Raw genomic sequence first — 27,184 nt, 5'->3', positions numbered from 1 at the left:
TACGTGCCCGGGACTAGGTACCAAGTGGCAGCCTCTGCGGGTGGGTGGGCACCACGAGGTCTGGGCAGGAGCAGGGAGGGGGGCTTCGGGGAGGGGCGGAGAGTGTGGACGGCCCGCCAGAGGTCCCAGAGAAGTAGTTTTTGTCATCAGCTGGGTGCTCTAGAACTAGAAGGGCCAAAAGCCACTTTTTTCTGCCTTGACGGGGAAGAGGGCATTTTTGCAGCGGGACCTGGTGGCCTTGCCTCTGGTGGATGGAACAAAGCCCTGTTTCTGCTTTAGAACCGGTGCCAAGTGAGACTGCCCGGGGCTACTGGCGGGAGGCCAGGTGGAGGGGGCGAGGAGGGCAGAGGGGAGGAACTGTCCTGGAGGCCTGCAGGCCAGGGTGGGGCCGCGTTTCCTCCTTCCTCAGCAGACTCTCCCTTTCCTCTCTGGTCTGCCAGCCTTTCCTTCTGGAGGCTGCAGAGTGAGTGGACAGTTCATCACTAGGCGAGGTGACAATTCCTCACTCCTGGGAGCTGACCTTATTGCAGGGCCACCACCTGGGGTGGGGGTGGAAAATATGTTTGTGAGGACATGGGAAAAATCCTTCCAGAAGCTTGTCCTGACCAAAGAGAACTCCCAGTAGAATATCAGTGTTCAGACCTCAAAATCACCCCTACAACGTAGGGATCACTTGGGAGTTTACCAGGAACTTACACACACATGCTCGGGCCTGCTGGAGCTCGCGCTGACCTCTCATTTGGACTCTCTTTGGTCATCTCTCCCATCACCCTTCTTTCCCTGGAGTGTTAACAAGGAGCAGCTGGATGTTGCTGGAAATGTTAGCACCTCTGCCTTAACCACCTGCTGCCCTCTGGATTTAATGGCATGAGGCTTGTGAGGGCGGCAGCGAGGAGGAGAGCTTTGGGTGGTTTGCTTCCCACTGTCAGAAGACAGCATCCTCACCTTCCATCTCTTCCCCCTTGCTTTCTGTCTGGTTCACTGGTTCTGTTTATTCTTATTCGGTTGTGAAGTCCATTTGAGCACCCTCCCAATTATGGCCCAAATACGAGCACCTTCCCAATTAGAGGCCCAGCTTAATTGTTGAGGAAGCCATATCTGCTCCACTGGAGCTCGTAAGCCCACAGGGAAGACAAATTTGGAACAATACATGTTTTGTCTTCTCCGTCTTGAGGCCCTCTCACGCCTGAGCTGCCGCACAGGGTGGAGGTGGCCTGGGTTCGCCCAGAAGGTCCCGAGGAAAGTTACTCTGCGATGCGTGGATCTTCATTCCCTCCTCTTATCTGTAGAAGAGGTAACGAAGGAGCCTTGGCAGGGAGGGTGTTGGGGAGGCTCTGAACCTCTGCCAACTTGTCAGTTCTGTGACTGAAGGAGACCACGCAGTCTGTGTCTTGTTTCCCCATCACCAGGCAGGAAAGCGCTAGAATGGCTGTAGTCCTCACCTTGCTTGTGAGCATCAGATGAGTTTACTGTGAAAGCACTTCAAGAAGCACAGAGCTTTTTGACATTTTGACAATGTGGCTCAGGTTCCGCTTCCGTCTGCGTCGGCTCTGTGCTTCCAGGCCTGTCTCTGCTCTGCCCGCTCTGAAAAGCGCCCCCTTGTCCGTGTCCTGGCTGCAGGTGTCTTTTCCTGCCTCTGAGCTTCTGTAGTCTTTTCACGCGTGGTTGTTCAGAAGTCCTGGGTTAGGTCTTGAACTTGGATTCTCCTCCATGTGGTTTCTCTCTAAAAAGCCGGCTTCTTGCTTGCAAAAGGGCTGCGTCCCCTTTTGCACACGTCTGCTTCACCCAGTAGAGTTCCTCACGGGTGTTTTCTCCCTGAAACCATGCTGTGTCCCCTCCCCCGAGTCCCCAGCGGCAGCGGGGCATGCTGCTGTCCTCGTGGTCGGAAACACAGTCTCCCCACTGCAGGGCTGCATCCTTCCATTTCTGTGATCGAGCTCAGGCACCCCCTCCTCCAGGAAGCCCTCCTGGCTCTCTGCCGCTTGGCTTCGGCCCCAGGCTTGTTTGCTTCCATGGTACCCTGTGCCCTTTTCAGCACATTTAATACATTGATTTATTATAACCTGTTTATATCCCACACTTAGCTTCCCTGGTGGCTCAGTTGGTAAAGAATATGTCTGCAATACAGGAGATTGCCTGAAGGAGACCTGGGTTCTGTCCCTGGGTCAGGAAGATACCCTGGAGATGGAAATGGCAACCCACTCCAGTATTCTTGCCTGGAGAATCTCATGGACAGAGGAGCTTGGTGGGCTACAGTCTATGGGGTTGCCAGAGTTGGACAGGACTGAGCGGCTAAACCACCGCCACATATCCCACACTAGCCATGAGTCCCCTGAGGGTACAGATTGTGTCTTATTCTTTTCTTTTCTTTTGGTGCCAAGCACATCTCGGCCTGCCTGGCCTTCCCCTGAGTGACCAGGTGAATACACGAATGTCTGACTCCTCTGGTGACAAGTGACAGAATCTTGGTTCTGGAGCTAGCTCACTTAAGGGGACTTGATTACAAGGCACAGGGGTGAGGCCCAGAGCCTGCTGGGCGTGGGGCAGGGACCTGGGCCGGGACTCCAGCACACACTGGCTATGTGTGTGCTCACTTCTCTCTCTGCAGTTGAGAGTACTCTGGTGGAAGATGCTTCCCACTGTGGTCCTAAGTGTGTGTGGTACCGTCCAGCCTTGGAGACAGGATCCTGGTCCCAATTCATAAATCCCTGGGAAAGGGCCTGTCTCTGCCTTGGGTCTGGTGCTGGCTGTGGATCAGTCCTCTGTCACTATGGAGACAGACTCATAGCCACCAGGAGCCTCGGGTGTCCATGGCAGTGTAGGGTTTGTGAGTGAGGGATGCTGCCCGGGGCCACTGTGATGGGGAGACACTCCTTGGCAAGTCTGCCGACCAGGCTGTGTGCCCTGCAGAGGTGCCAGGAGTGTACAGGCGCCTTCCACTGTGAGCTGAGTCTGAGTGGTCTTCCTTCACTGCTTACTGCTGGGTTCTGCCAACCAGTCTGAGGGTGGCAAGGTCAGCCCTCTCAGATGAGGTGGGCAGATTGGTAATAACCCCACAGGTAGCTTTGGCAAATAATGTCTGGCATGGCCAGGTGTTTCCTTGGGAACATCTCCTATCAAGTCTATGTCTGGAGGTCTACAGGAAGTCGGCTTTGCCCACCTCCTTCCCCTGTACCTTGAGTCCAGTCAGCAGGGGGTGGTGAGAGTGGCTGGCAGCAACTGTGTTTATTTGCCTCTGATTGCTCAGGAGGAGGTATGTGGGTCTTTGGAGCATCTAGCATCTGGGTCTCTGGACCCAGTTGGGCTCCGGCCAGACCTGGCGGCCCTTGGATGAACCTGATAAAGTCAGGGTTGGTGGCTGCTAAGGCTGACTGACTTCAGGATCAGGGTGGCGGGGGGTCGTGCTTAGACTTGAGGAATGCCAGCTGGAGAAAAGCCTGCCAGTTATCTGGTTGACTCCCATCCCTGATACGCAGATAAGAAAAGTGAGGTTCTGGGTGGTGACGGGGTGGTGGGGAGGGGGAGGGGTGCGTGTCATGCAAGGTCACCACTGGTAGCCGAGCAGCCTTTAGAAAGAAAGATCCCAGGCATCCTGGCTCCATCTCTGTCTAGAGTGCGCTTCACTGATCCAAGCTTCTCCCTCGTCCTAAACACTGCCCATCCCTGTCCTCTTAACACCCCTTTGGTGCCTCCCGGGTGGGTACCACGGGGCAGTCTCCTCCTGTGCAGCGTGGTAGTGACAGCGGCCACTGTACAGAACTGTTCAGAGCAGTAAGTGCAGGACACACAGGCCCCTCGCCTAGGGTCTGCACAGGAAGCACCTAGTAAGTGATAGGTGTTACTGCATCATGAGCATTAATAGAACGTGAGCTCTCGTTGGAGAGGTGACACTGTGACTTACAGTCTCACTAAACACTCAGCATCTTAGAGGTGATGCTTCCTGGGAAATGTTCTAGGAGATCAGAGGGCCCATTGCAAGATCTTTAAGTCATACGTTTGAGTGTGGCTTCTTAAACGTGCACGGGAACCCCTTGGGGCCCCTGTTAAAATCCTGATTCTGCTTTAGTAGCTCCAGGGTGGGGCCTGAGTCGTGCGTTTCTAATATGCTCCATGATGATACCGGTCCTTGGGGACCAGAGCTTGAGTAGTAAGGACCCCAGGGAATGTAGATTTCAGGTTGCAGCTAGTTCGAGGCCTAACCCTGTTCGCTGATGAAAGAAGCCACAGGCATGCTGCCTGCCTGTGCCATTTTATCGTTTTAGATTAGTCTGACTTCATTTCTAGGTGATGGGGATATTGCTAAAAGTTTATAAAGCACATGATCAAAACCTCAATGTAATTCATCAAAATCCGAATCTCAGTACTGAGATGCAGATTTCTTCTGTGAATAGTTCCCTCTCCTTGCTGGGTCAGAAGTGGTTTCACTCTAACCTTACCACAAATCAGTACCAAGAATAGCTCTGTGGCAGCCAACCAACCATATCCATCCTCCCCTTCCTTACTAACCAAACCTTAATTTTATTTGAGGCAGGAGTATATTAATAACACTTCATTTCCCAGTCTCTTGGGCAGAGAGAAATACACAATAAGAAGCCAAAGTCATTAGTTAGGACTTACATAAAAGGTTTTTATTTAAAGTGGATTTACTCAGCTGGCAGGTTACCTTTTCTTTTTACTTCTGCCTGGAATACATAAATAATGACTGGCACTCCAGCAGCTATCTTGGAACATGAGGCAACCTCAAGGATGAAGTCACATGGTGAGGATGATGGTGCAAAAAAATAGAGCTGTGTCACATCTCTGGTGACACAAGCTCTTTCCTGCTTTACTCCAGACTTCCTTTATGTTAAAAACCAACCAAACAAAAAAACACCCAGCTGTTTCAGTGACTATTTGGCAGGTTTCTTACTGTGTGAAGGCTGCTGAACCCAATGTTAACTGACCCCATCAGAGCAGGTGCAGTTTAGCAGAGCAATGCCAAGTTGCTTCAGTCATGTTCAACCCTTTGCGACCCCAAGGACTGTAGCCCACTAGGCTCCTCTGTCCGTGGGTATTCTCCAGGCAAGAATACTGGAGTGGGTTGCCATGCTCTCTTCTAGGGGGTCTTCCTGACCCAGAGATCAAGCCCACGTCTCTTGTCTCCTGCATTGGCAGGCAGGTTTCTTTACCACTAGAGCCACCTGGGAAATCCTTCGCAGGGCAGACGTGTTTAAATCTGGCTACAGCTGTCATCCTGAGCACCCTTCCTGGGATTTGCTAGTCATGTAGAGGCAAGGGAACTGGATTGAGGGTTTAGAAGCCCGGGGTGCTCAGGTTAGCTTTGCCATTTCCTAATGGTTTGATCGTGTTCCTTCAGCCTCAGTCCTCACACCTGTAAAATGGGGATGATGGATTAGAGTCCAACTTAGTGCGAGGTGCGGAACTCATTCTGCTTGTGTTGGGGTAGAATGGGGCTCAAGGATGATGGGAAGGTTGCAAAGATACTGGTGTGAGCAGCAAGGGGCTGTGGGGGGTGAAGCTTGGAGACAGGCACTGATGCCCCTTTCAGTGCTCCTATTAGAGGTGCCCCGAGGGCAGCAAAGCACCGCGGCTGCTGCTGGAACCAGAAGGGCTTGGACTCAGGGTCCGAGCAGCATCAGCGAGAGTCTGGTTTTGTTCACAGGAAGGGCGACAGCAGAAGTAGCTTTCAGCTGGGCCCTGAGAAGCCTGCCTCAGCTTTCCTCTGCCAGCTTGTGACTTCTGAGCTGAGGCCTGCGAGGTGGCCCGGCAGCATCTCTGCGCCCCCACTGCTTTGCAGTTGAAACCTGGATGACTGCACTCCAGCTCCTTGCTTAGAGCAGCCAGCTGGGCTGGGGGGGGGGGGGCAGTGGTCAGTGTGCGTTCTCTCTCCCGCTGCCTGGAGCCTGCAGGGAGGTGTTTCCAGCCACAGCACAGCCATCCACTCCGCTTTCATCCAAATGGGAGCCCCTCTTGGCTGTGGATTTCTCTCAACCATCTTCCAAACCTGAAGCCGGCGCTCTGTCTTCCCGATCCCAGTTCCCTAGTTCAGCACCTGCTCCGTGTACACTCAGTGGGGCCAGCTGGTCCCGGGAGGGCACAGACCAGGTCCTGACAGTGAACTGAAGCTCTCAAGACACATCCTTTCTGCCAGCGCGGAGAGCAGAGGCCCAAACAGGAGTGCTAGGGGGGAACCTCTCACTGCTGGGCCCTGGGCGGGGGGGTCCACTCCTCTGACCAGCTGCTAGGAAATGCCTGCATTTCCTCACTGTGGCCTGTCCCTAGATTTTTAAATTTAATATGATTGAAATAAGGTCTGTCTGGGTGGATATGGAACTCATGGGTCAGTTCCCTTGTTCTTGGATGAGAAAGGTAACCAGCACAGTATGTACTTAAAATCCCCCGTCCCTCTGTAAAACAATGTAATTGTAACTAAAGTTTTTAAGGGGACAGGGCTATGTGCCTATGAGGATAGAAGGCAAGCAGGACAGGAAGGTATGGGACACACGGCCAGTGTCCCCCTCCCTAGCCCCAAGTCCCTTCTTCGGAAGTAGCTTAGACGTGAGTGTGGTGTTGCACGCACTTTCTGATGAAAGGGACACCACGGGGGTGAGTCCTGCCTGGCGTGGGGCTATGATAGCCAGGTTTAGGGGAGAGAACTGAGGAAGACCTGAGACATTTAAACTGTGATGAGGGGCTTTTTCCTCTGTTGCCCTGGCTGGGAGGGTCTGAAGCAGAGAGGTGAGGCAAGAGCTGGTGGAGGTGACGGGAAGCATGTAAATGCTGGCTTGGAACAGTGTCCCGGCCTCCCAGCATCAAGGCAGCACATAGTGTGTGAACGAGGCCAGCCCCCAAGGCCTTTTTATCCTCTTTGTGTTGTGTGCGGAGTTTCTGAGATAATTAGCTCATGTATAAAACATTTTTTATTTGTGTAGCTGAAGAGATGGGCTTGCCCTCTCCTGGGTGGAGACTGCTGAATCACAGGCCCTGTAAGGATGTACCCTCTCAGGGACCTGTGAGATGCCTGCTGGACAAGGTGTCAGTGACGACCATTCTGCTCCAGGCTGGTAGTATAAACAAACAGAAGGGAGTTTTCTCCCTCCCTTCCCTCATTTGGTCTTCACTGTTTTTTTTAATTTAATAACAGCAACGACATGGTATCACCATGTGGGAAACAGAACCTCTGAGATCATGAGATGCAAAGTCTATTTGGAGAAAAGCAACGGGCGTGTGGAAGTCCAGCTCAGAGCAGCACGCCTCTTAGCTGGTTGTCACAGCCTGGGAGGAGAGTCGGTAAAATTCTGCCTTTGGGATTTACTCTTTCTCTGCAAACGGGATTCAGGAGTTTGGCGTTAACCTGCGGTGTTGCCCCATGAATGGATGATCATGGCTTCCTATTATGAAATGAGAGCATTTTTTGTTCGATGGCACATAAAGAGCTGAACCATTTTCTTTAAAATCAAGACTGGCGCACAGGAGAGGGCCTGGCTGCCCACCCATGAGTGATTTAAGGGTCCGATGTGTTCTCTCTCTGTGGAGCAGGCGGCATGCTGATCTCACCCTTCGCCACAGCTCGAGGTGAACCCGTGCTGTGCAGGGATCTCGTTCGACGTTAATTCCCTTGCAAGAAGTCATAAACACTGGCTTACTGTCTCACCAGGGGAGGTCCCCACTGGTGGGCACGGAGGGGCAGTGCAAGGCAGCGGGGAGGGAGGGGCCGCGTTAAGGAAACAGTGTCTCCCGACCTGACGGCTGGGAGGCAGTTGCCTATCTTTCTTGGTCTGTGATGTCACCTGTGTCAGGGAACTGGAGTGATCGGATGGACGCTGAGGAAGTGTGAACTCAGCAAAGTGGAGGCAAAGCGGTGTGCGCATTGGCCCAGCAGGGAGGGTGGGTGATGCTTTCGAGTCAAACACACTCAGCTTTGGAAGCCGTGAGGCATCGTGAGGATTAAATAAAACTGTGCGTGAACGGGGAGCTGAGCTCGGTGCTCTGTGAAGACCTAGAGGGGAGGGATGGGGTGGGAGGGAGGTGATGTGTGTACCTATGGCTGATCCACGTTGTCGTCGAGCAGAAACTAACACAAGTTGTAAAGGAGTTGTGTCCCAATAAGACAATAACACACAAAATTGTGCGTGAAAATTGTGCAGTGTGGTGGAGCCAGGGGTGTAGTGAGTGTATTTGGGAGCTGCGGGAGGTGGCGGCAATCAGGAATCAAGCGCCCAGACAGTTGGAGTTGGAAACGAGGTGCCACAGGGCACAACTGGTGGTGCACACGGCTTGTTGTTGTTCTGTTGGTGGTGGTTACGCATGAGTCGTCTGGCTCCTCCTCATGGTTCCCAGTCACCAAAGTGAGACCTGTCTTGGACTCCATTCACGGAAGCTTCAGTCCACATCAACACCTGCCTCAAAGGGCTCCTGAGTCACACACCCCATGGGGGTTGGCTCCCGGACCCCTAAGCAGGAGAACTAGCCACGCTGATTCCAAGGATGGTGGGCTGGAGATCAGGACTTTCTTGCTAAGACAGCGGGCCCCTGCAGACGTCAGACAGGAGGGTGGTGCCCAGAAGCTCGTGTTTGGCCAGGGGGCTGGCAGCAGGACTCCAGACCGTGGCTGTGCACGCCCTGGCAGTGGAGCAGTGGAACAGCTTCTAGAACTAGTCAGCAGGTGCTCACGGTCCACTGGAAGGCAATGCCATTCACTGAGAAAGGAAGTAAGACAGGAGGAAGTGACCTGGGGCAGAGAGGGGTGGGGCTTAGAAAGTAGGAAAACGGGAGCCTGGGACAAATGGAGTGGAGGCGTTCTGAGACAGATGTGTCAAGCAGTGAAAGTGAAAGTCACTCGGTTGTGTCCAACACTGTGCGACCCCATGGACTATACAGTCCATGAAATTCTCCAGGCCAGAATATGGGAGTGGAGTAGCCTTTCCCTTCTCCAGGGGATCTTCCCAACTTGCAGGTGGATTCTTTACCAGCTGAGCCACAAGGGAAGCCCTATGTCAAGCATTAGAGCTAGCATTTAAAGTTTTTTGGTGCCCTGTGTTAAGTTGCTTCAGTCCTGTCTGACTCTGGGCAGCCCTATGGACTATAGCCTGCCAGGCCCCTCTGTCCATGGCATTCTCCAGGCAAGTATACTAGAGTAGGTTGCTCTGCCCTCTTCCGGGGGACCTTCCTGATCCAGAAATCGAACCTGGGTCTTTTACGTCTACCTGCCTTGGCAGAAACGTCTACCAGTTTCTTTACCACTGGCATCACCTGGGAAGCCCCTTGCAGTTTTTTTATGGAATATCAATTCATTGGAAGATTATATAAGATGAAAAAATTAAGAAACTGTTCACGTAAGAAGGCTCACTGGAAAAGTAGAATGTAAGTGTAAGCACATTGGAATTAATAGGTTTGAAAAAATAGAGATGGTAAAACTTGGTAGACAATCAACCTTCCTGACTTCAGACTGTACTACAAAGCTACAGTCATCAAGACAATGTGGTACTGGCACGGAAATAGATATATAGACCAGTGGAACAAGATAGAGAACCCAGAGATAGACCCATGCACCTATGGGTACCTTATTTTTGACAAAGGAGGCAAGAATATACAACAGGGCAGAGACAGCCTCTTCAATAAGTGGTCCTGGGAAAACTGGACAGCTACATGCAAAAGAATGAAATTAGATTGCTTATAATGCCATACAAAAAGATAAACTCAAAGTGGACTAAAGACCTAAATGTAAGACCAGAAACGATTAAACTCTTAGAGGAGAACACAGGCAGAACACTTGACGACATAAAGCAAGATCTTCTATGACCCACCTCCTAGAGTAATGGAAATAACAAAAATAAACAAGTGGGACCTAATTAAAAGCTTTTGCACAGCAAAGGAAACTACAAGCAAGGTGAAAAGACAACCCTCAGAATGGGAGAAAATAATAGCAAGGGAAACAACTGACAAAGGATTAATTTCCAAATCATACAAGCAGCTTATACAGCTCAATACTAGAAAAATAAACAACCCAATCAAAAAGTGGGAAAGGGACCTGAAGAGACATTTCTCCAGGGAAGACATACAGATGGCTAACAAGCACATGAAAAGATGCTCAACATCACTCGTTATCAGAGAAATGCAAGTCAAAACTACGATGAGATACCACCTCACACCAGTCAGAATGGCCATCGTCAAAAAGTCTACAGGCAATAAATGCTGGAGAGGGTGTGGAGAAAAGGGAACGCTCTTGCATTGCTGGTGGGAATGTAAACTGATACAGCCACTATGGAAGACGGTATGGAGACTGCTTAGAAAGCTAGGAATAAAACCACCATATGACCCAGCAATCCCACTCCTAGGCATATACCCCGAGGAAAGCAAAACTGAAAGACACATGTGCCCCAGTGTTCACTGCAGCAGTATTGACAATAGCCAGGACACGGAAGCAACCCGGATGTCCATCAACAGACACACAGATAAAGAAGCTGTGGTACGTATATACGATGGAATACTACTCAGCCATAAAAAGGAACACATTTGAATCTGTTCTAATGAGGTGGATGAAACTAGAGCCCATTATTCAGAGTGAAGTCAGAGAAATATCGTATACTGACACACATATATGGAATCTGAGAGATGGCACTGATGAATTTATTTTCAGGGCAGCAGTGGAGAAACAGAGAACAGACCCATGGACAAGGTGGGAGGAGAGGAGAGAGAAGGGGGAGAGGTATGGAGAGAGTAACATAGAAATTTACAATACCATGTGTGAAACAGATAGCTAATGGGAATTTGCTGTATGACCCAGGGAACTCAAACAGGGGCTCTGTGGCAGGTGGGGTGGGGAGGGAGATGGGAGGGATGGGACATGGGTGTACCTGTGGCTGATTCTTGTTGATGTCTGACAGAAAACCACAAAATTCCATAAAGCAGTTATCCTTCAACTAAAAAAAAAAATCTAATGGGAAACTACAGATAATTGTTTTCTGGTAGGTTTGCTTAGTGTTAGAAATTTTACATTATTTTGTAAGGAAGTCATAAACCACAGTTGCTAAATATAAGATAATCAAGTTTGAAATTTAAAATCTAAAGACTTTTCTTTTTATAGTCAAGAGACTCATGTCTTTGAAGATTAATTAATTTTTGGTACCTCTCAACCTCCCGGTTGCTCCTCTTCCCTCTCCCCACTGGTAACTGCTGCTGCTAAGTCACTTCAGTTGTGTCTGACTCTGTGTGATCCCATAGACAGCAGCCCTGCTAGTGTGCTAACTCACTTCCGTTAGTCTGTTCTCTATATCTGAGCCTATTTGTGTTTTGTTGTAATATAAAGATTTTACATTAAGTCATAACATATATTTGTCTCTTATTTCATACTACCTTTTGGGTCCATCCATCCATGTCGTTACAAATGGCAAAACTTCACTCTTTTTTATGGCTAAGTAGTAGTCTATTATATATGTATACATATATAAATATACATATAGTATATATGTAATATATATACATGTATGTATATAAAAATATACACATATATGCATACATACACACATATATTTACATATTATATCATCTTTACCCATTCATCTACTGATGGATATTTACATTGCTTCCATATCTTTGCTATTGTTAATGATGCTGCTGTGAACATTGATTGGGGTACATGGATCTTTTCAAATTAGCATTTTCATTTTCTTCATATAATTAAATATATGATAATTTCAATTATTTTATATGATAATATCAATTATTATTATTCCATTTCAATCATATAATTTCAATTATTTCATATAGTTCCCTACCTGGGAGTGGAATTGCTGGATCGTATGGTAGTTACATTTTTAGTTTTTTGAAGAACCTCCATGCCACAACACAAAATACTGGCATTTTTCCACAGTGGCTACACCAATTTAAATTCCCACCAACCATGGACTAGGGTTCCCTTTCCTCTACATTCTTGCCAACATTTGTTATGTGTGGTCTTTTTGATGGTAGCCACTCTGACATGTGTGAGGGGATATCTCATTGTGTTTTTGATTTGCATTTCTCTGAGGATTAGCAATGCTGAGCGTCTTTTCTTGTGCCTGTTGGCCATTTGTATGTCTTATTTAGAAAAATGCCTATTCAGGTTGTTTGCTCATCTTTTAATCAGGTTGTTTCATTGATCTTGAGCTGTATGAACTGTGTACATATTTTGGATATTAACCCTGGACCAGTTATATCATTTGCAAATATCCTCTCCCATTCCTTCCTTAGGTTGCCTTTCTGCTTTGTCAGTGGTTTCCTTTGTTGTGTAAAAGCTTTTAAGCTTAATTGGGTCCCAGTGCTTTATGTTTGCCTTTGTTTCCTTTGCCTTAGGAGACAGATCCAAAAAATTATGCCCCTTTTATATTGGTCGTGCCTATGTTTTCTTCTAGTTTTACAGTTTCTGGTCTTACATTTAGGTTTTTTAATAGATTTTGAGTTTATATTTGGAGGTAGTGTGAGAAAATGTTTTCATTTCATTCTTTTACATGTGGCCATCCTGTTTTCCCAGCACCATTTATTGAAAAGACTGTCTCTTCCCTGCCGTATATTCTTGCCTCATTTGTCAGAGATCGACCATAATGTATGGGTTTATTTCTGGGCTCTCTTTTCTGTGTCTGTTTTTGTGTCAGTCCCATGCTGTTTTGATTACTGTAGCTTTGTAGTATATCCTGAGATCAGGGAGTATGATACCTCTAGCTCTGTTGTTCTTTCTCAAGATTTCTTGGATTATTCAGGGTCTTTAATATTTCCATTCAAATTTTAGGTTTTTTTCCAGTTCTGTGAAAAATGTCTTTGGTATTTTGACAATGATTATATTTGATCTGTAGATTACCTTTGGTACTTTGATTATCTTAACAATGTACTTCCAGTCCATGAACACAGTATAATCTTTCCATCTGTTTGTGTCTTCAGTTTCTTTTTTCAGTGTTTTATGATTTTCCAAGTACATGTGTTTTACTCCCTTGGATCAGTTTATTACTAGGTATTTTATTCTTTTTGATGCAATGGTAGATCGGATTGTTGTCTCAATTTCTCTTTGATAGTTTGTTGTTAGTGTATGTAAATTCAGAAGATTTCTGTATATTAATCTTGTACCCTGTAGCTTTACTGAATTCATTGATGAGTTGTAGTCACTTTTTTTTTTTTTGGTGGCATCTTTAGGATTTTCTAAGTATAGTGTCCTATCATCTGCAAAACAGTTTTAGTGCTTCCTTTCCAATTTGGATTTCATCTTTATTGTCTGATTGCTTGGCTAGGACTTTCAATACTATGTTGAATAAAAATAGAGTGGGCATTCTTGTCTTGATCTCAGAGGAAATGCTTTCAGCCTTTTACTGTTGAGTATGATGTCAACTGTGAATTTGTCATGTATATCCTTTATTATGTTGAGGTATGCTCCCTTTATACTCACTTTGAGAGTTTTTAATAATAAATGAATGATGAAGAAGTAAATGGTGAATTTTATGCATCTATTGAGAAGATCGTATGATTTTTATTCAGTTTCTTGATTTTAGAATGAACAGTTTCCTGATTGATTATAGGATCATCTATTGAGGTGATGATGTGATTTTTTATTCAGTTTTCTAATTGATTTTAGGATGTTGAACCATTCCTGCATTCTTGGGATTCTTGCAAATCCCACTTGATCATGATGTATGATCCTTTTAATGTTATTGATTCAGTTTGCTAATATTTTGTTGAGGATTTTTTGCATCTGTGTTCATCCGTGATATTCGCCTGTACTTTCCTTTTCTGTGTGTGGTATTTCTGGCTTTCATATTGGGATGATGCTGCCCTCGTAGAAAGTTCAGAAGCATTCTTTCCTCTGCAATATTTTGGAAAATTTGAGGATAGGTGTTAATTTCTCTCAAAATATTTGTAGAGTTATCTGGTCCTGGACTTTTGTTTACTGGGAGTTTATTACTCAATTTCATTTCTAATAATTGTTCTGTTCATATCTTCTATTTCTTGTTCATTATTAGAGTGTGTATTTCTGGGAATTTGTCCATTTCTTCTAGGTTGTTTTATTGTCATGTAGTTGTTTGTAGTAATCTCTTACGAGCATTTGCATTTTTGTCATATAGGTTGTAACTTCTCCTTTTTCATTTCTGATTGTTTAAGTTTGGCTAAAGGTTTAGCCATTTTATCTTTTCAAAGAACCAGCTGTTAGTTTCATTGGTCTCCTCTGTTGTAGTCTCTCTTTATTTCTGCTCTGATCTTTGATTTCTTTTCCCCTTCTACTAGCTTTCAGTTTTGATTGTTCTTTTTCTAGTTCCTTTGGGTGTAAGGCTAGGTTGTTTGAGATTTTTGTTTCTTGAGATAGGTCTCTATCACTATAAACTTCCCTCTTAAACTGCTTTTGCTGTATCCCATAGATTCTGGATTGCTATATTTTGATTTGTCTCAGTAATTTTATTTGATTTTCTTCAGTGATCCACTGTTTAGTAGCATATTGTTTTAGACTCCACATGTTTGTGGTTTTTTGCATTTTTTCTTGTAGTTGATTTCTTATTTCATAACATTATGGTCAGAAAAACTGTTTGATATGAATTTCATTTTTCTTAAATTTATCAAAACTTATTTTGTGGCCAAGCATGTCATTTGTCCTGGAAAATGGTCCATGTGCATTTGAAAAGAATGTGGATTCTGCTGCCTTTGGATGGCATCTATAAAGTCTTACCTGTTTTAATGTGTCATTTAAGGTCAGTGTTTCCTTATTTTCTTCTAAAAAGATTTTATTGGAATGTAATTGCTTGACAATGTTTTAGTTTCTGCTGTACAATGAAGTGAATCACTATATGTATACATACATCCCCACCCTCCTGGACCTCCCTCCCACTCCTCACCCCATCCCACCCTTGCAGGTCATCACAGAGCACCGAGCTGAACATCCTCTGCTTTATAGCCGCTTCCACTGTCTGACACTTGGTAGTGTGTATATGTCAATCCTAATCTCCCAGTTCCTCCCACTCTCCCTTTCCCCTTCTGCACACATTGTTCTCTATGTCTATGTCGGCATTCCTGCCTTGGAAATAGGTTCATCTGTACAGTTTTACTAGGTTCCACGTATATACATTAATGTACAATATGTGTTGTTCTCTTTGACTTACCTCACTCTGTATGACAGACTCTGGCTCCATCCACACCTCTACAAATGACCCTGTTTCCTTTCTCTTAGTGGCTGAGTAATATTCGGCCGTGTATCTGAGCCCCATCTTCTTGATCCATTCCTCTGTGGTTGGACACTTAGGTTGTTTCTGTGTCCTGGCTACTGTAAACAGTGCGGCAGTGAGCATTGGGGTCCATGTGTGCTTCTGAATTACGGTTTTCTCAGGGTATATGCCCAGAAGTGGGACTGCTGATTACTAGTAATTACTAGTAATTACAAAGGGATTCCTGTACTTTTGTAGTATAGTTTGAAGTTGGGGGTGCCTGATTACTCCAGATTACTGTAGCTATTCGGGGTCTTTTGTGTTTCTGTGCAAATTGTAAACATTTTTGTTCTAATTCTGTGAAGAATGTCATTTGTAATTTGCTAGGGATTTCATTGAATCTGTGGAGAAGGCAATGATACCCCACTCCAGTACTCTTGCCTGGAAAATCCCATGGGCGGAGGAGCCTGGTGGGCTGCAGTCCGTGGGGTCGCTAAGAGTCGGACACGACTGAGTGACTTCACTTTCACTTTTCACTTTCATGCACTGGAGAAGGAAATGGCAACCCACTCCAGTGTTCTTGCCTGGAGAATCCCAGGGACAGGGGAGCCTGGTGGGCTGCCGTCTGTAGGGTCGCACAGAGTTGGACACGACTGAAGCGACTTAGCAGCAGCAGCATTGAATCTGTAGATTACTTTGGGTAGTATATTCATTTTCCCAGTATTGATTTTTTCAATCCAAGAACATGGTATATTTCTCCATCTATTTGTGTCATCTTTTATTTATCAGTGTTTTATAGTTTTCTGAGATTACAGGTCTTTTGCCTCCTTAGGTAGTTTTATTCCAAGGTATTTTATTCTTTTTGTTGCAGTGGTAAATGGGATTGTTTCCTTCATTTCGCTTTCTCATTTTTCGTTGGTAGTGTATAGAAACGCATGAGGTTTCTGTGCATTAATTTTGTATCCTGCAACTTTACCAAACTCATTGATTACCTCTAGTAGTTTTCTGGTGGCAACTTTAGGATTTTCTATGCATAGTGTGTCATCTGCAGACAGTGACAGTTTTACTTCTTCTTTTCCAATTTGTATTCCTTTTCTTTTTCTTCTCTGACTGCTGTGGCTAGAACTTCCAAAACTATGTTGAGTAACAGTGGCAAGAGAAGACATCCTTGTCTTATTCCTGACCTTATAGGAAATGCTTTCAGTTTTTCACCATTGAGAATGATATATGCTGTGGGTCATTCATGGCTTTTGTTATGTTGAGCTAGGTTCCCTCTATGCCCACTTTCTGAAAAAAATTCTGAAGTTTTTTAAAAATCATAAATGGTTATTGAATTGTGTCAATAGCTTTTCCTGCATCTATTGAGATGATCACATGGTTTTTATTCTTTAACTTGATAATATGGTGTATCACATTGATTTGCATATATTGAAGAATCCTTGCCTCTTTGGGATAAATCCCACTTAATCATGCTATGTGATCACTTTAATATGTTGCTGGATTCTGTTTGCTAGTGTTTTGTTGAGCACATTCTTGTCTGTGTTCATCAGTGATATTGTTCTATAACTTTGTGTGATATCTTTGCCTGGTTTTGGTATTAGTGATGGTGGCCTTGTAAAATGAGCTTGGGAATGTACCTTCCTCTGCAGTTTTTTGGAAGTGTTTCAGAAGGTTAGGTGTTAGCTCTTCTCTAAATGTTTGATAGAATCCTGTGAAGCCATCTGGTCCTGGATGTTTGTTTGTTGGAAGACTTTTAATTGCAGTTTCAATTTCATTACTTGTGATTGGTCTATTTATATTTTCTATTTCTTCTTAGTTCAGTCTAAGAATTTGTCCATTTCTTCCAGGTTGTCCATTTTATTTGGCATGTAGGTTTTGTAGTATTCTCTTATGATCCTTTGTATTTCTGTGGTGTCAGTTGTTTATTGATTTGTATCCTCTTTTTTTCTTGACGAGTCTGGCTAAAGGTTTATCAGTTTTATCTTCTCAAAGAATAAGCTTTTAGTTCATTGGTTTTTGCTATTGTTTTTCTTTTTCTTTCTTTCTGCTCTGATTTGTATGATTTCTTTCCTTCTACTAACTTTGGGTAGGTATATATTGTACTTACTGGCATTCTTTTAATCATTTTGAGGCATTTTTGTAGTTCTCTTTTTGTTCCTTCTTTTCCCTTGTGATTTGATGATTATCTTTAGGGTTGTGTTTAGATTCCTTTCTCTTGTGTGTATCTGTTATAGAGTTTTGGTTCAATGGTTAGTTACCATGTGGTTTATATATAGCAATATATATATATATATATTACATATATATATATGTAATTACATATATATATATGTAATTAAGTTGCTGATCTCTTAATTTCAAATACATTTAACAACCCAGCATTTTTACTCCCCTCTCCCACATTTGCTGTTTTTTGGCATCATATTTTACAACTTTTGTGTCCCCTTAACTACCTATTGCAAATGGTTACTTACAGATGATTTTACTGTACTTCTGTCTCTTAATCTTCGTACTAGTTTTATATGTGATTGATTCACTACCTTTACTGCAAGTAACTGCCTTTACCAATGAGTGTTTCCTTTCTTAATTTTCATGTTTTTAGGTGTGGCTTTTTCTTTTTCGCTTATAGAAGTCCTTTAATATTTCTTGTAAGGTTGGTAGGGTGGTGCTGAACTTACCTTTTGCTTTTCTGTGTAACTTTTGATCTCTCCATCAGATGTGAATAAAAGCCTTGCTGGGTAGAGTATTCTTGGTTAATAGATTTTTTTCTCCTTTCATCACTCTAAAAATAGTATGCCACTACCTTCTGGCATGCAGAGTTTCTGCTGAAAATTCAGCCAATAGGCTCATGGGAATTCCCTTGTACATAACCTGTTTTATTTCCCTCCTTTTAGTATTCTCTTTCTCTTCAATTTTTGCTGTTTTAATTACAACATATCTTGATATGATCCTCTTTGATTTGGTCCTGTTTGGAACTCTTTGTGCTTTTTGAAGGTAAGAGGCCTGTTTCCTTTCCAGGTTAGAGAAGTTTTTAGTTATTACGTCTTCAAATGTGTTCTCTGCCCGCCCCGCCCCCTTCCTTCTATCATACAAATGTTAGCTTACTACTGACTGGGGGGATTTTTGCAGAAACTAATGGCTGTGGCCAGTGATTTTATTTTGGCTGGTCCCAAATTCTGTCATTTCAGTGACGTTTTGTGGGTCGTTGCATTTGACAGTTATACCTGACACCCCTGCAAAGTCTTCTCCAGCACTGTGAGTTTCACTTTTACTTCCTCTAGCAGAATCAATGACCTTTTTTGGAGCCCCTCAGGCTCCTCTGTCCTTGGGGTTTCCCACGTAACAATACTGGTGTGGGTTGCTATTTCCTTCTCCAGGGGATCTTCCCAACCCAGGGATTGAACCCACGTTTCGCGCTTGGCAGCTGGATTCTTTGCCACTGAACCACCTGGGAAGACCCTCTGGGGTATGAGTCTTGACTAAACCAGACTCTGTCCCTCCTAACCATCTTGTGCTTCTTTCTTTATATTTTTAGTTGTAGAAAATCTTTTCCTCTAGATGCCAGCCTTTCTCATCAATAGTTGCTCTGTAAAGAGCTGTAATTTTCGGTGTGCCCGTGGGAGGTGGTCAGGGACTTCTTCCTACTCCACCATTTGGCCAAGTCTTCAAGAGCTAAAGTTTAGTAAGGCCTAACTCTTATGTCAGACCCTGTGCTGAGCACTTAACACATTTTATTTAATCCTATCAGGCTTATAAAACAGGTGCCATCATTCCCATTTTAGAGATGTGAAAGCTGAGGCACAGTGAGATTAAGTAACTTGTCCGAAGTTGCTCAGCTGGTAGGGGCTGGAAGAGCCAGGGTTTCTGCCCAGGGCAGCAGTTTGACCCATACTGCTGCTTTGTGACACCTGGATACCTGGGGCAGGAGCTCAGGGGGGATCTGGGTTTTAACTGTAGATATGGATTCATCTGAGGCTGGGATAGCACTGAGGCCTGGGGAGCCAGCCAAACTTGTCCTTGGATGAATATCAGGGTTAAGTACCTGCATCACTGAGGTGTCCTTGAATTTGGGGTGCTGTAGGGGACAACAGACTATATCTTAAGCATCACAGCTCAAAGCTCCAAGGCCCCTCCAGGGTCCTTGACCCAGAGGAAGGGGGAGGTGGGATGGTGTAATATGGTTGAGAGCAGCTTTAGGACGAGCCCCCACAAAGACACCCGAGCGCGCATGTCCCAGTGCCAAGCAGCCCCCCAGGAGCCCAGCTTCAGGCAGGGAGGCATAGCAGGTGTGGCATCCAAGCTGTTCCCCAAGAGCCTTTCCCAGCAGCACTTACACAGAGCTCACTGGTCCCAAAGGAGTAAGCATTTTAAAAATTCAGGTAACCCAAATCTTAGATAGCTGATGTCCTTAAGGACACTACAGGACCCCTAGAGTTCAGTGTCCCCATTTTCCAGATGAGGATATCGAGGCCCAGAGAAATTAAGTGACTCAGCCAAAACTGTCCAGTTAGAGGTAATGGCGGGGCAATAATTTCTGTCCTATGATGACCAGAGGGTGGACACAGCAGGCCCTCTTCCTATTGAGAATGTGTAGCCATGACCTTCTTTACTGCGTAAAGGGCTTTCTCTTAGGATGATGGCCCTTCTCCTTCTGTCCTACAGGACAAAGCCTGTTGGAGCTTTTCTTACTCTAGTCCTTTGGCTCCCCTAGGTAACTACCAACCACCAAGTTCTGACTTGTTAATGTCAGAGAATTATGGAATGAGGAAGACCGCAGAATGACACAGAACTTGGCCTGCGGTGCTTTCTGTAGACCACTCAGCATCGCTGTCTGCTGGGGCCTTGACGTTCCTCTTCCCACACAGGTGAGGGCTTGTCCAGACCCCTGCCATGATCCCGCTGACCTCCGGCAGCGCTTCGCCACTGCTGCTCAGCAAAGAATCGAGCAGTGCGCCTGGTCCCCTGGCCCACTGAGGATGGAGGCTCCCTCTGGATAGATCTCCTAAGCCCTCGCTGCTCAGCAGCACGATGCCTGGACCAGCAGCATCAGCATCTGCACTAGGAAAGGACACCCTGGTGATCCCTGGCAGTGGCGCAGGGGGCGGCACCATGCTGGGTCTTCTTCCCCACACCACCTTCCTTTGTTAGCAGACCAAGGGCATCTTCAGTAGTGTCACCACCTGAAACGCAGCCAGCACGCCCTGCAGCACTTTGTGCTTCCCATAAAACCTCCAGAAAGACACATTGGGACCAAAAGGTTAAGCGATAAAAGGTCTTGGCTTTTTTACAGGATGAACACTCAGGTTGCTCAAGAAAGGAGACAGATGTATGTACGCCCAAGAGCAAAGTCTTCTGGGGCTTTTGCTTGGGGACAGTAATTTATATCATTCCCAGATTACTAAAGGACAGAAAACTGGAAATACATTTAGATATTCTTTAAAAGATGTTTAGAAGAAAAAAAAAACTTGTATGCTAGAACTTACCTAGAAAGTTCATTTATGTATGTGCAGCAGTCTTTCCCTTCCCCATCAGTACCAGTTACATGAGGTGGTTCTGTGTTTTCATAACTCTTGTTCTTTCGCTGATGAGCTGACCTACCACTCCCCCCAACCAATCTAAGAATTCTCGGTGGTTCCTGCTGGTTGTCAGTAAAAACACACAGGAGTCAAGGAAATGTTTTTTTTAAGACTTTTTTTTTTTTTGGTTTGTTTTTAAAGAAACTGCATACATCATCAGAGACAAACAATAATTTAAATACCATGCAGTTTCTGTCTGTACAAAACCTAGGCCATAGAGCTCCAGTTTAATTTGTATTCTATTTACATTGTCTTCCTCATACAGCCGTCGTCGGTTAAAGCAGAACACGGGAGTGCACTCCGGTGCAAAGACAAACTATGGACAGACACCCGGGAAGCAACCAGAGAAAAGCAACCATTTGGGGGATCAACAGACAAATGGGAGGAAAAAGTCGTTTAAGGTGACCTTTGCCCACTGACTGTGCACAGGGGGAGCCTGAAATTCCATTCACCGAAGCACACATCACGGTTTTCATTCGGCAAGTATAAATACACGTTCATAGGCAGGAGAAAAATAAGCTCGGAGGTTTTCATCACATCCACCGTCACATCGTTTGGTTTTTCTAATCTGACATAAAGGCTAAAGTTTTACAGAGCTTTGAGGGCCTTTGGGGAGGAATAGGTCAGCGATTTCCAAGGAGCAGGTAGGCCCAGGGCAGTCTCCTCAGTCCTGGATAGGGTGGGGACCTCGGGCAGTGTTTGATTGATCAGAGGGAAACATTTTGATTTGAGAAATCTCAGGTTGTTCTTGTGCTAATGCAAATGACAAAAAAGCTCAAACTGTAGCTTTTTCAGAAAAAGAGGCACACTGTAAACCAGCTAGCCTAGCTTTTTCCCACCGCCACCCCCCACCCCCACCCCCATCAAATTGTCCTTTTGGAAAGAAACACATTTTTTTCAGTTGTTTTAACAATGTGGCAAAAAGGAAATTTGGATAGATTTCTGTAAATACCTCAAGATTTCAAGAAAAGAAAGACAGCAGAGGGTCCATCCTGTGACCTACAGAGGTTGCTGAGCCACTTCCAATGGGCTCAGGAGAGCCCAGCTTGGGGCAGTGACACGGGAGGGACACCTTCAATTTGCAGGGAGTTACTTCCAGAAAAAGCTACTCTGCAGGAGAAGCAGAAACTGCAGTTTCTTCCATGTGCAAAGTGGCTGCAACAATGGGGCACTTTGGGTGGGAACCCGCGACCCCTGGCAGGCGGGCTGCAGGGAACTCGATTGAAGCATCATGTTCCCAAGAATCTGAAAGGCCTGGAACCCAGGCCAGCAGAGAAGCCCCTGGCCTGTGTGGTAGGCGTCCAGGCAGTGGAATGAGGTCCCTTAGGACTCGCTCTTGGGCCAGGAGAAGGCTGACCATCACAACACTAGAAGCCCAGGCTCAGACCCCGGCCAGGCGGGCACCTCGGCAGGGAACACGTGCCCACGCAGAGGAGTTACACGGAAGAGCCCCGCATCCTTCATCACACCATTTGCACATTCAAACGTCAGTAAGTCTTTCGGGAAGACACTGTTTACAGCCACGCTAAAATCCTGGCCACATTTTCCCTGAACAACGCCTCCACCCACGGCGGTTAACTATCCGGATTCAACATTCAAAGAAGAGAGGAAGGGGGTGACGCGTCTTCCCAGGGCTGGGCGCCAGGCGCTGTGAGGAAAGCGTGCGCCAGCTTGGCACCAGCCGGCGGGCACCACCTGGAACACCGCCCGAGCTCCCCTGCCAGGTGCATGGTGACACCGCCCCGGGGAGCCATGAGCGCCAGCAGAGACGGAGCCCGCCCTCACCCATGGTGATGGCAGGGCAGCCCCAGAGTAATGTGATCCCACACGGCTTGGGGTGGGAACTGGTTACCTTTTTTTTTTTTTTTTTGGTGAAGGCCAAGCTGGCATCTTCCTAAAGCCTTGGCCTGTGTGGTAGGGCTCTAGCCATCACCGGGAGAGCTGGTGGAACAACTGAGATCACGGCAGGAGGCCAGGCTGAGCTTCGCGGCCAGCCTGGAGGGGAAGGAAACCGGAAGCAGCTCAGGCGGCCCCCTGCAGAGAGCGGTCAGGGTCTGGAGCTGCCCCTCCTCTGCCACACCCTGTCCCCACCGCTCTCCTGTGATCACAGGTGAGGAGGATGGACAGAGATCCGACCTCTGTCACCCTCACCAGCCTCCAGACGGAGAGGAGGGATGCTCCCTGGAGAAGCAGGTACCTCCCGGTGGGCAGGGCCGGTGCCTGCTCCCACCCTGGGGCTTCTGCAAGGACACCTCCGGGCCCAGCCAGCCTGGAAGGGCCTCGGGTGGTTGTGGAGGACCTGCTGGGGGAAGCCAGCCCTTCAGGAATGGATCCTGGCCTGGTCCTCAACTCGGCCGTTAAGGGCCCTGCCACCCGGTCCCCAGCCCCGGGGTACACGCAGAGAGAATGAACATCAGCCAGGTGGTTGGTCACCCCAGCCTGGGTGCCTTCCACAGTGGCCTTATGCTCGCACGCATGATGCCACTGAGACAGCAGAGGCTGCTGGCATGCGTAAGATCCCCTGTGACTCTGGGCTCGTCTAACGACAGCCTTTCCCTGCGATACCAGAGCTTCCTGGAGGGCAGCCGGCTTGGCCCGAGAGGACAGGACAGGCACTCGTGCCCGCCTTCTGCACCTGGAGCGCACGCACTCTGAGGACGGCCCGGCGACCATAGGCTGCCCTAGGGAAGGGCTCTCCCCGTAGTTCACCACGTGGGTGGTGCAGCCTCCTTCAGCAGCCTCCTTCTGATGGGGAGCCACCCCTGGGCTGCCTGCTTCTGCACAGTCGTCCCAGGACAGATCCACCGGCTCGGCATTCTCTGGACTCAGGTGACAGACACTTTGGCGGTACAGGCTCGAGGGAGCCTCAGCGAACGCAGTACCTGCCGGCCTGAGGCCCAGGGCCGCTCTGAGCACAGGCAAGTCTTCAGTGCCCCTGGCCTGGGATGGGGCACAGTCCCTTATCCGCGGCGGTGCCGGCAGCTGAGCTGTAACCATCATGTTTTTGCAAACAGAATCCTGTGTTTCCTTTTCTTTTTCTTCTTCTTTTAAAAAAAAGGCAGTTCATAAGATTTACATCGTAATGGGGAAGTGAATAAATACCAGCACTTATGGTTCTTATAAATTTATGTTTTGAAGACAGCATAGCACTCAAGAGGAATTCGACTGTTAAGGTCGGTGAAACCTAGGAATACAAAACAACTCAGTCAAGACCCAGCGGCTGCCCATGGTGTTGGACCTGATAAGGCCAAGCTCTCCAGCCTCCATCCTTGTTTGTGACAGCCACAGGGAGGCTTAAATCTCCAACCAAAGGCAAATAAATCTCCATAAGACCCCTGGAGAACCTGAGGCCCATCCAGTGCACCCCTGGTTTTGGAGAAGTTTAGTCTGGAGCTCCCCACAGGGGCAGCGGCCCAGGTAAGGACTCAGCAGCAAGGCAGGGACCCCCAAGCTCCTGTCCCCGAGTCAGGTACTGTTTCTCCCAACGTTCAACCAAGGAGAGAGGCAGAAGGAGGGAGCTGATGGCCTGTCACTAACCAGCCCTGTGACCTTGTGTAAGCCCCTCCAATCTCTGTCTGATTCAGTTTTGCCAAGAAGCACCACACAGGACTGTCTGGGAAAAGGACACCGAACCACAGGCGTGACCCCCATGTAAAAGTACCATGTTGATCTGGTACCCTGCCCCGGTTTGGTCTCTGCTGTAATCAGCAATGACCTTTTCTCCTCAGCTTATGTTTTCATAAATACCCACTCCGTCGTCCAGCACTCAGCAGATCTTTAGTCTGCAGGCTCTGAGAAGGCTGCATTCAGCCCAGACCTCACACACACTCCTCTGCCTTCAGTAACCACGGTGAAACCTGTGGATCCTTCCATTTGGATCTTTCGTTTATCTTCCCCTCTCACTGCACCCACCACTGCACAGCACTCGTCCTCCAGAAGCAGCGAGGACAGTTCAGTCCAGGGGTAAATATAATTTGAAGCAGGGAAGAAAAAAAAAAAAAGAAACCTCTTGATACTAACCTTGTTAAATGTCTACTCAATTCATGAACTTCCATTTCAGTGCTTTTAAATTCGTTGAGCTCCTTCCGAATGGCAGCCTAGAAGAAGGAGAAGCCCGTGAGTGTGCGGAGGAAGCAGACAGACAGCAGCTCACCTTCTATTTTATTCGTGAAAACATGAGGAGACCTCTTCAACAAAGTCAGATAGGTGCGTAAAGTAGATTCTTGCCACTGGGAGAAACAGAGTCACCCTGAGATACTCTAAAAAGTGGAAATGTTAGTCACTCGGTTGTGTCCAACTCTTTACACCCATGTGGACTCTAGCCCACCAGGCTCCTCCTCTGTCCATTGAATTTTCCAGGTAGGAATACTGGAGTGGGTAACCAGTCCCTTCTCCAGGGGATCTTCCTTACTCAGGGATCGAACCCGGGTCTCCTGCATTGCAGGCAGATTCTTTACCATCTAAGCCACCAGGGAAGCCCCTTTAGAACCTACGAAGAATCCCCTCCCCACCAAATCTAAGATGCAAACAGTTCGATTTGGGGTTCTGCCCGGAGCTGTTCATCTGGGCAGCGAGAGGGCCCGTCCACCTGGCCCACATCCTGGGGTCCCTGGTGCACACTGAAAGGTCAGCCCCTGGTCTTGCTTCGGTGGATCTAAGCTCAGAATGCACAGTGACGCCTCAGGATGGGTCCTTCCAGAGCTAGTGGGTCAGATTCCCCAATCAAACTAAGGGAAGGAGTGTGGCCCTTCGCTGGAGCCTGCCTGCCAGGCCGTCCGCCTTCAGTGCCCACCCGGGCACCCCGGCTCTGCTCCAGGGCTCCGTGCAGGCTCCCAGCAGCATGCTAGAGACCCAGCGCCCAGCCGCGAGGCCCGGGCAGCCCTCCCCACCCCTCTCACTTTGTCGGCAGCAGTGAGGCGGGTCCAGGGCTTGTCAGCCCTGCGGTCATAGTCCTGAGCGTCGGCCACCTCCACGTAGTCGCTGAAGCGGATAAGGATCTTCCGTTCCCGAAGCTCCTCCACTGTGGGCCTCTGGCTGAGCTGTGGGAGAAAGACACGGACGCGGTCAACCAGCCATGTTTTAGATCACTTGGTCCACCCGTGAGTGTACAGGTGAGAACCCGAGGTGGAGAGGCGCAGCTGACGCATCACATACCAGGGAGGGCAGGGCCCCGGGGACCCAGGGCTCCTGATTCCTGGCCCCGGGGCTTCTCCAGACTCTGTGACGGAGTTGACTGTCTCGTGAGCCGCCTCCAGGACTATGCAGACAAGCAGCCAGGCTGCTCAACAACACTGCAGTGTGTCTTTCTGTGTGGGTGTGGTGGGTCTTCCCACATGTACCTGCCTTTCCCATCAGGCGAACTGAAACCTTACACAACAGGTTTGTATTATTCTGGATTCATGAACTGACCTCTGTGTGTCAAATTTAGTGCTCTCTGCAAGAAGGGTTTGTAATCTTTGTGTTTCAGACACACAAAAGTACATGCAAACTCTGGGGTGCGCAGGAATTAGGAGTGTGTTGGTTTTTGGGGTCATGGAGACCCCGCCCCTCACTAGCTCAGATGAAAGGTGTGCCCACAAAGGCAGAGCGAGGCCGCGTTGATGCCGAGGAAGACTTGGGACGGGTTCTCTAGAGAAGTCTGCGGTGAAGGAGTGAAGCAACTGAGTCACTTCGCCATCTCCCGTGTCACCCACTAGCATCCTCCCTTTGTACTCTCACAGCTCGAGGCTGACGTTCCCATTATCTCTTCCTGTCACTAGGTTTACTTCTTCTGGAGCAACACAGTTGCTCTCTCTTTAGGATGCTGTCAATTCATGTTCAGCCAATGTTATTTAAAAGCAGTTTTTCTCTAAGCCCTAGACTGTGTTTAATTCCATTAATAGAAGATGTAGTCAAATAGAATCTTAGCACAAAGGCCTATAAAACAAACACAAGCAAGCAAATCCAAACCACCTCTGGCTGTTCTGACTCTCTATCTCATGCAGCTGCCATACACCTTAGGCTGGTGCCAGAATGTTCCAGCTTGCTACCACGTGGCCTACAATCGAAGAACATTAGATGACTGCCTGGCCGGCACTGAACAGAATGGTGACACCGACTGCCAGGCTCCAGATTGGACCCAAGCAGCCTGCTGCTACCCCTCAGCCAAGGGAGGAGAGACCTGGGGATCACAGGTATGTTGGGTGTGACTGGTACCCCGTCTAGACCCTGCGCAGCTCCCCCTCCGAGTGGCTCCAGTCTCTCCTGGGTTTCCCAGGCATTTTGGTGTCAGCGGTGGCCTCTTCCAGGAAACCAGAGGTTTCCCGCGCTCGATGGTCAGGGTTTGCTGTCAGCAAAAATGGGGGTCTGTCCTGATTCAGAAATGAGTGCAGGGAGCTTCGTAGTGTCATTATAATACAAAGAGACATTTACCATAATACGCTCAGTTGTGTCCGACTCTTTGCAACCCCATGG

The 27,184-nt window shown here is 47.4% G+C and overlaps 1 protein-coding gene across 1 annotated transcript in view; it reads right to left on the bottom strand.

The window, feature by feature from the left end:
• Positions 1-23,786: 23,786 nt before the first annotated feature.
• The window catches only part of PHACTR1 (phosphatase and actin regulator 1), a 513,424-nt gene continuing 510,026 nt past the window's right edge, over positions 23,787-27,184 (bottom strand). The window contains exons 12-14 of the mRNA XM_052649098.1: positions 25,630-25,770; positions 24,752-24,828; positions 23,787-23,915 (exon numbers count right to left, since the gene is read on the bottom strand). Coding sequence (XP_052505058.1) covers positions 23,900-23,915; positions 24,752-24,828; positions 25,630-25,770 — 234 coding nt within the window. The 3' untranslated portion in view covers positions 23,787-23,899. The remainder of the gene's footprint in view (positions 23,916-24,751; positions 24,829-25,629; positions 25,771-27,184) is intronic.

This window comes from Budorcas taxicolor, chromosome 11 (genome assembly GCF_023091745.1).
Source record: "Budorcas taxicolor isolate Tak-1 chromosome 11, Takin1.1, whole genome shotgun sequence".
In the NCBI taxonomy this organism is placed as follows: Eukaryota; Metazoa; Chordata; class Mammalia; order Artiodactyla; family Bovidae; genus Budorcas; species Budorcas taxicolor.
This window is presented reverse-complemented; position numbering and strand designations above follow the sequence as displayed.